The 12,913-nt window shown below is 32.8% G+C and overlaps 1 protein-coding gene across 3 annotated transcripts in view; it reads right to left on the minus strand.

The window, feature by feature from the left end:
* The window catches only part of PHIP (pleckstrin homology domain interacting protein), a 138,252-nt gene that overhangs the window by 58,097 nt on the left and 67,242 nt on the right, over positions 1 to 12,913 (minus strand). For all 3 annotated transcript variants that reach the window (XM_050788268.1, XM_050788269.1, XM_050788270.1), the window contains 2 exons: positions 5,045 to 5,173; positions 3,210 to 3,435 (listed from right to left, as the gene is read on the minus strand). In XM_050788268.1, the coding sequence (XP_050644225.1) occupies positions 3,210 to 3,435; positions 5,045 to 5,173 (355 nt within the window). The remainder of the gene's footprint in view (positions 1 to 3,209; positions 3,436 to 5,044; positions 5,174 to 12,913) is intronic.

The following is a 12,913-nucleotide window of genomic DNA, read 5'->3' on the forward strand; positions in this document are numbered from 1 at the left end:
CCTTATGGTAACTCCATTAGGTATATATAAACAACTCCACTTTATAGATGAGAAAACCAAAATAACTGTTCGAAGTCACACATCTAATAAGTGGCAATAGTAAGGTTTTCCACTTAGATCATAGTTTCTTTTAAAATGACACATCTGATTACTCACTTCCTTAAAAAAAAAGTTTACTGCCTTGTTTATTCAATAAATTATTGACTTTCTACTATACATTAGGAACTACGCCAGGTACTGAGATCTAGTGGTAAATAAGGGACATGAAGATCCTTGTCCTTTAAGGAGCTAACATACTGATGGGGAAAGTAAACAATAACCTAGGAGTTAATGCACAGTATGAAAGAAAGGTGTTGAAATAAAGAAGGTGATGGTGGGTCAGAAAACTCAGAGAAGCCCTCTCGGACAAGGTAGCATTTGAGCTGAGATTTAAATTACTTAGCCACATAAAGAGCTAGATAAGGAACACTTCAGGTAGAAGGCAAGAGGTACAAAGGCTGTGAAGCAGGGAGAAATTTGTATTTTAACCAATCCAACTTTTCCAGCATTAATTCTTACTTGTACCACTCATACAGGACCACTTGACTTCTGCCCTTCTAACAAGAAAACACCTTCATGCACTGAAACTTTTGAACACAATATTCCCACTATAAAGATAAACATGATAATCTCTAACTTACCATTCCAGCACCAACTAAAATGGCACCTCCATGATATTTCCTCTGTGAAATCTTTCCAATTACTTCTGAAAGAATTAGCTGCTACCCTCTTTCACTTCCTTAAACAATCCATACATATCTAAGTATTCAGACCAATATAAAACATAAATGAAGCCCAAACCAGTTCGTTCCTTAAAAGCATGAACTGTCTCATTTATCTTAATATTATCTAAATCTAGTACAATGCTAGGCATTAAAAAATATTCTCTTGCTGAATAAATTTTTAAAAGGTGTATTATAAAATATATGAAAAATATTGCCATGAGTACAAAGAAGGGAGCAATTAGTATCAGCCGTACAAGTATATGAGAAGATCTGATCAGCTCAGAATTTTAAGGTGGGCTTAAATGGTAAGAAAAGATAGAGAGGATATTCTGAAATGAAGTAGTAGTAAGAAGGGTAAAAGGAAAAAGAAATTACATGTATTAAATGCATAACATTAAACTAAAATTCAATAGGATAAAATAACTTGTTTAAGGTCACCAAGGTAGAAGTGGCAAAGTAGACAGAAGTAAAAGTTCTAATGTCTTATACTTCTTTCCCGGTTTGCTGTTGGAAAAACATGTTGGAATACTGATGAATAATCTGATATAGCTCAAGTTTACAACTGAAAAAAAACACATTTAAAGTATATTGTATGGTGTCAATATAACAAGATAATTTATTGTTATAATAACTCAAATCTGTTTTTCCCTAACTCTGAGAGATTTCCCACAATAAATTTTATTATCTGGATTTGCACATAAAACACTAAGGTTTTTTTGAAAAGCATTTTGCTTTTGTTCTCTTTTTGTATTAACCATTTTTAGACTCAGTAACTCTAAAACATGACAAAAAAAAGATTTTTACCCTGAATTCTGAGAATTAGAACACTGAAAAATTTTGTGACTCATTACAAAGCCAATATTATTGCTATCAATTCTTATGGATACCAATAACTGGTAAGTATTTCATTTTTAAGATTATGCCTACTTTACATGGAAGAAAGAACAATGGACTGAGAATCAGAGCTGTAGTTACAGTCCCCGTGATTCTATGACACAATACCACTAAATTTTGAATTCTCTCAACTTTCAGGACTGGAATATCATAGATACAGGATTAAATATTGTTTATGAGAGCCCTTAATAAATTGGTCAATGGACTTAAAAAGTAATTAGGTAGCACTGATACTTTAATAAATGAGTCTTTTCCTTATTTCCTTATGTCTGAAACCCTAAAGTAGCTATCAATTTTGAGGCTTGGGCACAATCTGATTTTGTCAATTCCTCTCCAAGAGACTAAAGACATTTCTCTTAATTTCAGTTCTATGACCAAAACTTCTCTAATACTGAAACTTACCTAACCTGAATATCTGCCCATACTTCTCAAATACTACTTATTCTCTAAGTTCATGCTGTGTCCATGTAATGAGACACATGAATCTCACAAACTCCAGATATTCAAGTCCGCTGGACTGCACTACTCTATCAGTAGCAGCAGGAATGATTCCTCTAATGCTTCTTCTCACCCTCCATTCTAAGTAGACATGTCTAATTCCAAGAGCAGCCCTTTCTATCCAGTATGTCCATCTTTACTGCAACTTCATGCTAAATCCTTTGAGAAAAATAAGATGCAGGTTTGAAGTTGATTTTTTTCATTATTTAAAAGTCACTCCACGCAAAAGCTACTTAGAAGCTTTTGTCAATTAAAGTCTAGAACTTAAAATATTTTCATAAATATCTTCTAGTCTAAAAATATAGAACTATTCATAATGATAAAACTGGTTTAACCTTCTTTACAGAACATTTCCATTATTTTTACTTAATACACTAGTGCTACATTTCTTGTCAAAAGAGGGAAAGCAGTTTGTAGACTTTGACTCCATTTTAACTCTCACTTAATTCTCCAACACTCCATTACTTCACTAGAACAGTTCTCAACACTTTCCATGTCAATCCTCTTATAAACCTTTAAAAGTTGACAACTTCTTAAAACATCTTCAATGTGAACAGGCCATCTCCAATCTCTCTCACATCATGCTATTATTCCCTTTAGTAATATTCATCACAATTTGAACTATGTATTTGTTTATTCTAATAAACTGTGTTTATTAATCTACTAACCCATTCCGTGAAAGCAAGGATCATGTTTGTTTAATTCACTACTGAATAGCCATGGCTTAGCAGGTGTCAGAGACAGAAGAGATTATCAATAAATGTTGCTGAGTAAGTAAATGAATTGACTTGTTTCACACCAAATACAGCAACTACTTTATTGATCCCTAGGTGTTACAAACGGATAGTAAATCAAAATTATTGCTGTAAATCGACAGTGTTCCATAATTAACTTGTAATCCTTAAGCATGATCAAAGACCTGTATAAAAGTATAAAACAATACTTTTACTTCTTATCCACTTAACAAATGAAAACAAAGTTTTACTCAATTAGCAATTTTAACAGTTCAATGGGAAGAAGAAAATTTGACTGTCTAAGAAAAAGAGCACCTACCTGAGGAAGTTACTCCCATCTGAGGGATGAGTTGCTCCTCCCTGCAATTTTCACGGCCAGGAACTAATCTTTGATATCTTGATGGATGAGGGTTACCATCAACGTCAACCAAAAAAGGGGGAGGCATAAGATGAGGTGCTTGCTGAGTCTGTTCATCTAACACAAAATTGTTGGCATCACGAATAAGTGGCCGATAATCACTATGAAAGAACATCTGATCTGCTATCTGTAAAAAGAAAAGTTCATAAAAGACTGGAAAAATAAAAATGTATCATTAGAGAAAAAAGTCTACGACATTTCTAATAGAAAGCAAACATCTGAATACAAATAATGGTATTAAGCAACAATTTTCAAAATATTATTTTCCTGAATTAATTGTAAATAGGTCTTTTAATTTTCTACCTTAAGTATTATGATCAGAAAAGTAGCTGCTTTAAATTTTCTCTGAAACAAGGAAGAGATTACACACAGGAGTCCCCTCTTATTTGCAATTTTGCTTTCTATGGTTTCAGTTACCTATGGTCAACCTGACTCCAAAAATGCTAAACAGAAAACTCCAGAAATAACCAACTTATAAGTTTTAAACTGTGCACTTTTCCAAAAAGCATAATGAAATCACATGCCATCTCACTTGGGACACAAATCATCCCTTTGTCCAGCATATCCACATTGCCTAGATATGCTACCCACCCATCACTGTATCGGAAAAACACAGTGTGCATAGGGTTTGGTACTCTCCAAGGTTTTAGGCATCCATTTGCAGTCTTAGAACATATTCCTTGTGGATAAGGGGAGGTTACTGTGTAGAAAAGCTACTACTAAAAATAAGCTATTCAATATTCAATTTTAAATTAAAATGGTAACATCAAATCTAGTCATAAATCATTCAACAGTCTTTTTACTTCCACACAGCTACCGTGTTTTATCTTAAATCCTTAGGTATACAGTAAGTATGATTTGTGTAATATTACTATAAAATCAACATAAGATTTTCTAAGGGATAATAAGCATTTTCTCTAAATGTTTTGAGATGATATCAAATTATTAATATAAATTCAACCAGGACATAAATTTTATTATATAAAATTTCACTGGTTAATTTGCAGTTTTTTAAACTAAATTATAAACTACTCAATATTTACTATCATAATCTTTTATACCATTCCACCACAAGTAATCAATTTACTTCTTTTAGTCACTGATCTTAAAGTTGAGGTCTTTAAATGCTGAGCACAGAGGCAGAGCATATGCCTGTAGTGCCAGCTAATTATTTAGTAGGCTGAAATAAGAGGATTGTTTGAGCCCAAGAATTCAAAGCCAGTCTAGGCAACATAATGAGACATTTCACACCCACCCTGTAAAAAAAGCTCCCCAAAACTGGACAGGATCTTTAATAAAAAACATTACAATCAGGTAATATAATACACTTTTAAGAACTTTATGAAAGCCACAGATTTGTACCCTAGATAAGTACATATTATCTACATAAATAAAACATTTTACATAATTTCAGAGTCCCACTATGGATAACATCTTCCATCTCCAGTTTATATACCCCATGTTAAGAATTCCAATCTAGATTGCTCCAGCAGGCTAAGAGTTATTTTTTTTCTGAAATATGTAGATTTTTAAATAATAAGCCCTAATAAAGTGAGATTTAACTGCTGTCTTCACCTTCCTTTCCAAAACTAAGTCTCCAGACTACTTAACATAAGATTCTTCAAATTTTATCCTGAATGTAAAGATGCTGATTCTCACCCACTCCAAAAACATACAACCCCTAAACATGCATTAAAAAAAAAATAAGGACATGATAAATAGTCATCATACTCTACCTTGTCATATTTGCTACTGGACCCAAAGCCAAAAATTAAAAGATGTCCATGAGAGTCGGTGCAAGCAAAATGCTGACCATCAGGAGAGCATTTGCAGTCAAATACTGCGCCATGTCCTTGGCCTTCAATCTGAAATATATTTAACCAACAGTAAGAAAACTACCATTAAAATGTAAAGAATTGGTCACTATTATTAAAATAATTTTATGATAAAAGAAGTATACATCCTAATGAAGTGAAGATTAAGCAAAACAAGCATAGTATGGTAATAAAATTTATGAATATTCATGAAAAGTGCCAGATTAATAGCCTTCAAAAATAAAGTATTTATCCACAGACCAAACACAATTCAGGAAATAAAAGAATACCAATCTCCCCCACCCATAGAATTCTGCTTCATGTTTTAAACTCAGATTTAACACATAATTACGTCTTAAACTCCATCTATCTCTGTTCAATCATGCCCTTTCTGCAAAAGCTGACATGTAGCAACTGTACCGATTTTTTGGTAACTCTTGGAAGTAGTAGCCAGAGATCACTGCTCAAATGACACTAGATTTTATTCTTTTTGGTAATAAATTCCCTGGTAGTCTGACTCGTCTTTTAAATGGTGAATTTCAAAGGTTAAAGAAAAGGTTTTTTTTACCTGATAATTGTTTTCTGTTTTCCAGTTCCATTAATCCAGAACGAATGGGTTTCCTCCCTGCAACCTGTCAATCAAACAGAGGTGGCCAATCACCACTCTGAATTTTTTGCTCTCAGTGCTTCTTCAGACTATGTTCCAGTTGAAAACTTCTTTAGCAGTGTTCTGAAAGAGGTAAAAATTCTACCCTATCTAAAGCACATCTAGGGACTGAATTTCAGAAACAACTAAAATAGGGAGTTGACTCCCTAACAAATAACAACTAAGGATGATTTTCAACAAATGCTGTTGGATTTCTGGATTAGCAGAATCGGAACACACACACATTATCAGGTAAGAAATACCTCCTTTCTGTTCCGGTATCCACTGATCTAGAACAAATTGAGTTTTATTAGTAATATCCCAGGAAATGCTTGGAAAAGAGAAAAGTGGTTTCTTTCTTTAGTATTAAAAATGCGGCATAAGGATGGATGTACAGTTCACCAAATGCAGAAGTTAAAATTCAGAAGAAGAATAACGGATTTCTCAAGGAAGGTTTGCATTTTGGTAAAAAGAGAAAACTCATTTCTATAAAAGAAAGGACTTTACCTAAGAAGTTAATACAATACCACAAATGGGACTGCCTCAAAAAGAAAACTAGCTTTTTCCTTTGGCTTGCTAAAAAGAAGAAATGTGTGCAACAGTGCTTATTAATGCTCTTTTGGATGGTTACAATAATAGAAAAGAAAGAATAACTTTTTAAAAAATGTAACCATATTAGATAAACCTAGTAAAATTATCTAATGTTTAATACATACAAAAACTTGTAAAAGAAAGAAAATGAATCATAAGTGAAACAGGATTATATCTCGAGTGTGAAGAAAGTTGGAGGATGGTAAGATAGGAGAGGAAGGTAACTGATTCCAAGTCTACTTTAAAACAATTCAAAAACTAGAAAGAATATAACTATTTCTCCAGATTACCACAAGGGCACCAGTAGCCATACAGCTAGGCATTTGCCAAAAATGAAAGACTATAAGTAGAAATTCAGGATTCAAGTCTTTATTTTTCAGTGTTTTCCTAGGCAAATAAAAAAAAAGTTACATGAACTGTTATAAATAAGCAAGCACATGAACAAAGTATACCTCTAAATAGACTTTTATATCAAAAACTAAAAATCAGGGGATTGAAACTGCCTTAGCCATGTGTTGTTAAATGATTTTTTTTTAACTCCGTTCACTGAAAATTTCACAGAAGGCAAGAGAGAGAACAAAAAGCAACTACTTTGTAAATCTACTCTAATAAATGTTTCCAGAAGTGTAATTACAAGTCTAAGATTACAATTTTAAGTAGACAGTAGAGCGGAGACTCGAAAGTAGTAGTCCAATTTAGCAATTTCAAAGGAAATCTGACAAAGGTTCCTAAGCATGGTATCCTTCATGTGTTGTTTAAACAAACATTTTTTCTTTCTGGGGGTGAGGGTTGGGGGGCAAATAGGACTGATCAACCCTTGACCCTATTATTTATCAATGTTGTCACATTTACAGTTAGTAGATCTCTAAAATAATCTTTGGGGACAGTTGAAGCTTATAAAGCTCTGAAAAACCAAAGAAAAAATAGCAATCATATTTAGGATGCCTGTGTGTCCTATATAACACATTCCATTGTGAATATGGCAAGACAATATTAATTTTCTTGGTATAAGGCATCTGTTTAACTCCAAAGTGACTTTTATATGGAGAAAATGAAAGTACATTTCAATCATATCAAAAAAAAGAAAACGATATTATTTGTATTAACCATTTGTTTACGAAAGGAGGCATTAAAAGAATCCGCTTTACTCATGAACCGGTTAGAAAGGTGCCTCTAACCTCATCAATTAAAAGGCAATTCTCTATTAATGGATGCTCAGACAATAAACACCCATACCTATAAACTGCAGACTAGGTTTTCCAAGACCAGGCTTCCAAACAGTTGATGATATAAAACAGGAAAATATTTTACTTTCTCTATATTAACTAAAAATATCCTAGCTGGTTTTAAAATGTATGGTATGATTAACTAAGCCAATCAAAAGAAAAGAATTTTATCTTTTTAAACAAGGGCCAAAGTATTTATGAGTAAGAATTCTCAAAGACAAAATTTTAAATGAAAGCACTATTTGAATATTCACATCTACTAGAAAGCAATGAGGCTTATCTTCAAAAATGAAAAGAAAATACCCTCTCTAACCAAATGAAAGGTATATGAGACTATCATAAAATTAAATGCCCTGCATAGCAAGAAAATGTGTCAACATGAAATTTAATACTACATATAGCTTATGCTAGCTAGCACTTACTGCAGTTGTAGTAAAATAATTACAAAAGAGTGAAATTAATAAGTAATGACAAATTACCAAAATAAGTGCATTGTGGATGAAGTATTCCTCTCATAAAATCAAGTATGCTTGTTATGCATTATTTTGGACATATATAAAGACCACATAAAGCTCATACACACTAAATATCAATAAGGTTTAGTCGAGATAATCTATGAGACAGTATTTACCAATAACTGTGAAAGCTTCAAAAAGAATAAGAGGACTAAAAAGAAAAGAAATAAAGGTATATTCAGCAATTATTGTATTTTGTTTTATTTTTAAAAGGAGATGGGAGAATCGGATGTGTTAAAATAGTGACTCTCTTATTAGAAAATTCTCATACTGACTAAAGAATTCTGTAAATCCTACCAATACATGAGTAGTATAAACTTGTTAGGCATTTAGAGATTTATACTGAACTTTAAAGAAATTAAATGATACAAAAATTTATGAGCTAAGAGCTCTGATGAGGACAGACTCATTAAGGAAAGAATACTAATACCTTTTCAGAGGGAGGGTACTATATACAAGTAACGTAATTTTCGTGAAGCAGAGAGATGAATGATTAGACAGAGGAATGAGATTGAAGACCCAAGACATCTCTCCATCAGTAATAGGTAAATCACCTACTCTCTGTGGAATGATGGAGATAAATGATCACTACAGTCCAGTTCTAAGATCCTACCATCTGAGGTTCGGAAAGGTATGTTGGAAAAAACTGGACAAATCCGGAGATGAAGTATATTAAAAGCAGAATGCATACTAAAATTCAGGGTCTAAATTATATCAATCGTGAAGAATATATAGAGAGTGAATATGAGAAGTATACGCTTCTAGAAAAAAAACCTTAACACAAAGGAGGAAGGTTAAAAACTATGGGCTATCTTAGGCAGAACCATCCTCTTCTAGAGTTATTTCAATTCTATTAGCAGGGTCAGTTTGTCTTGTTTTTTTTTTTTTTTAAACATATCACTGATTGAAAGCATCTTACCTAGGAAACACTCCAAAATTTAAAATTATGTATCTTTTAAAATACCCTAATTTTATGAAATGGACTCATATACCAAGAATGAAAAGAGCTGATAAATGGAATTTATGCTAAGAATAACCCTTAAGAAGTCCTTCCTTATGTATTAAAAAAACTTTTAGATTAGAGCTTGCTAACATAGGGGAAAATATGTACACTAGATACAGAAGAGACTCAGAGGTATATCTGAAGTAAGTGTTGGATCCTGGCCAACATGGTGAAACCCTGTCTCTACTACAAATACAAAAATTAGCTGGGTGTGGTGGTGCTCGCCTGTAGATCCAGCTACTTGGGAGGCTGAGGCAGGCAGGTGAATCGCCTGAACCCGGGAGGCGGAGGTAGCAGTGAGTCGAGATTGTACCACTGCACTCCAGCCTGGTGACAGAACGAGACTCCGTCTCAAAAAATAAATAAATAAATAAAGCATTGGCTATCTTTTCATCATTACTACAGTCATTATATAAACAAAGACGACCTTAAAAGAAACTATCCAAATTCCAACAGTTCAAGTGTTATCAAATTACTTTAAAATATTGTTACTGCATGGCTATTTTAATATTGAAAGTTCTTTAACTTACGCCAACATAAAAAAGAAAACTGCTGGACCTGACTTGATAAAATCAGATCAGATTATTATATAAAATGAAAAAAATATATATTATATAAAAGTGATTCTGAAAAATCAGCTCTAGATTTTCATCAAAAGAAAAATATTACCAAAATAAATATCTTCAAATTTAACTGCATTTTGTACCAATATTCTGATTTGTCTGGGGAGATCAGTACTATTGATAAAGCCTTCCTTGTGGTTTATTTTCTTTTGGTCTTTTTGGCATATTAGCATGGTGTGTCTTCCTTGACACACTCTCTAGGGATTGTGACCCCTTTTCCATTCTGCTAAATATATGAGTATTTCCCAAAGTTTACTTCTAAGCCTTCTGCACTTCCTTGTCCTGTCTCCATGAGGAAGTAAACTATATTCTATAGGAAACACTTCAATATTTTCTTCTTTTTATTCCTAGTCCCTCTAAGTAGTCTATCTCCAAGTGCCAGCTGGCCATTTCCACATAGGTAGTTCAACATAATAAACATTATTACAAATGAACTGAAAAAAGAAGTCAGTTCTCCCTTATGTCTTTCCTATTTCCATTAATACAACCATTGTTCTCAAGGTCACCCGGGCTTAACACTCTATAAACCCATTTATTAAATCTTTCCTCCCTGTCACCCTATAGCCCAAATCCCCATATAGTCACAAAACACCAAGTCATTTATGCATTTTTTTCTTTACAAATTTCCTACCACCTACCCTATAATTTTTCATGACTAATTAAAGTAGTTTTCCTCACACTTATTCAATTTCATACCTGAAATAGTACTACTGGCAACCAAATTATTTTTCTCTTAGCTTCTTGACCATCCTATAAAATAATTTACCAAAGTCCCCACAAGGTTCATAGGTATTTATGCCTATGAGATCATTTGAAGTCACTGACAGTTCTTCTCAATTTGTTTTTTGTCATTATTTCCAAAATCTATTGCAATAAAGCTTTCTAAATAACTATGAACATGTCTTCACATTCAGCTTTTTATAATATTTCTCCTGTTTATAAAATTCATTCTCTTTCTTACTGACTCGATTCCTATTTATCTTTCAAGGCATAGTTTCAATTCCTCCTCCTCAACAAAATGTCTCCGATCGTCCACCCTGACGTGATCCCTACATCTTAAGATACAGCAATTGTCTTTTCTCATTTGTCATGCTACCATTTGAAATTATTTATCAATATTTATCTCTTAAGGTATATTTTGTATATTTTATCTCCCCAACTTAACTGTAGTCTGACTAAAAATAAAGACCATGTCTTATTTCTCCCTTGTGGTCCTCATATTTTGTGCTTAACACAAAATAAAACACTCAAATAATAAAATACTCAAATATTTGTTAAAATGTTTTCATCTGCATGTTTATATTCTATATAATTTCATATACTTTCTCTTATAACTATCAAATCTCAAATACCCTTGTGATAGCAAGTCATGGACTATGTCAAAGAATTACTACATAAAAGTAATTCACCAAATATAATGCAGTACAAGAAGCTGGAGAGACAAAGTCACATTCATGGTAACAGATTAACATGCCTTTGGTACCAAGATATATATATATATATCTCTCTAAGAGATACAATCAAAAGAATCCTAAAACCTGAAAGAAAGTGATAATAACTAGTGTATAAGAAGACCGAAGGTACTTCCTTACCCAAAGAAGCTGAAACATAGACTGGAAGCATCAGAGACTCCTTTTAACACAGAGAGTATAAATATAGGACATTATATCTTGTTAGATGATGATAGGAAGAAAGAAGGAAGGAAAGAAGGGAGGGAGGAAGGGAGGGAGGGAGGGACGGGAGAGGGAGAAAAGAAAAGAAAGAAAGAGAAAGAGAGAGACTCTTCTCCTGATTCATAAGAGATAACACAATACGAGATGTATCTATTTTGAGCTTCTCTTTCTCCCTTTCCTAGATATATACAGCTACAATTATCTAAAACTATAAAGTACAGGTCACACTGAGAACATGTTAACATCAGAAGAAGTATGCATGTACAAAAATTCTGGGTGGTAGATTGGCAGCCTCTGCTCGTTTGGAACGTTGCAAGGAGAAATATATTGTTCTGGATTAGTGGACACTGGAACTTTTTTTAAAAAAAATCTCTTAAGTAAAAGAAAGGTTAAGAGAACAATTATAAAAATAAGGAAAACTTTAATCAAATAAAAACGTTTTTGGAATTTACCCATGAAACAACAAAAGTAAAGCAAAAATCAAATTCAGTAAAACTGCTTTCTATCAAGAGACATACTGTACTCTTTGATTAAAATCAAAACCAGACAGGAGGCAACAAACTACAGCTTTGAGTAACATGACAGAAATAGAAAGATATGGAAAGAGAGAGACACAGCTAGGGCTATAGAGAAAAGAAAGAGTAAGAGAAATAAAGCAAAACCGCGAGAAACATGAGGAAAGCTACTAAAAACATGGGGTCTACAAATTCAACTCCAAGCATCTTTTATTTACTATTTAATATTCAAATGGCCTCGTACTAAGAAATGTGAAAAGTCTCTTTATCTTTTCAAATTAATTTAATATTCATTTAAACTCATAGTTAAAACTTAGCTGTCCTGTGATAATTTAATGGGGAAAAAAAGACCATAAAACAATTTATATTTAGGAACATTTAAGGTTATAATTAACTTCTAAACCTGGTGACCTCTTTCATACAAGGCCCTCAGCTTCAGTCCTGAGAGTTACACACATTTTCAAGCTATTTCTGGGAATTATTTATCTGCCTTTTAGCATTTATGGGAGTATAGAGACTTTAGAGTCTAGAACAACTCTCATCAAAACAAAACTATTCTGATGTTTACCTCCTGCCAATGCCAAACAAATGTGGGCTAAGTTATACCCAAGTATTATAGTTTGGAATATTCTTAATATACACTACTTGCTTCAGGAAAATATCCAAATATATACTACATTTCCTCTGAATACTCAAGTTATGTAAGGACTGTTCAGTTGATTTCGTAAAGAAATAACTGACAAAAGTACTGAAGGCCTAGAATTTAGTTTGTTTGTTTGTTTTTAAAGAATAAAGTTGTCTCATAATTTTCTCTACAAAATTCTCTTTGGCTTCTTCTCCTGTTCATTTAAAAAAGAAAAACAACAGCAACAAAAAGAACTACAAAGGCTTTTCCAATAAGGGTTTTTAAAAGTTTTTAGTTAAAGATGAGACAACAGAAACGGTAGGGGGAGTACAAGCTACATGTACTGTGTGTATTCCATTTCATGCCCTATGTTA

The sequence above is a fragment of the Macaca thibetana genome, chromosome 4, assembly GCF_024542745.1.
Source record: "Macaca thibetana thibetana isolate TM-01 chromosome 4, ASM2454274v1, whole genome shotgun sequence".
Taxonomy (NCBI): Eukaryota; Metazoa; Chordata; class Mammalia; order Primates; family Cercopithecidae; genus Macaca; species Macaca thibetana.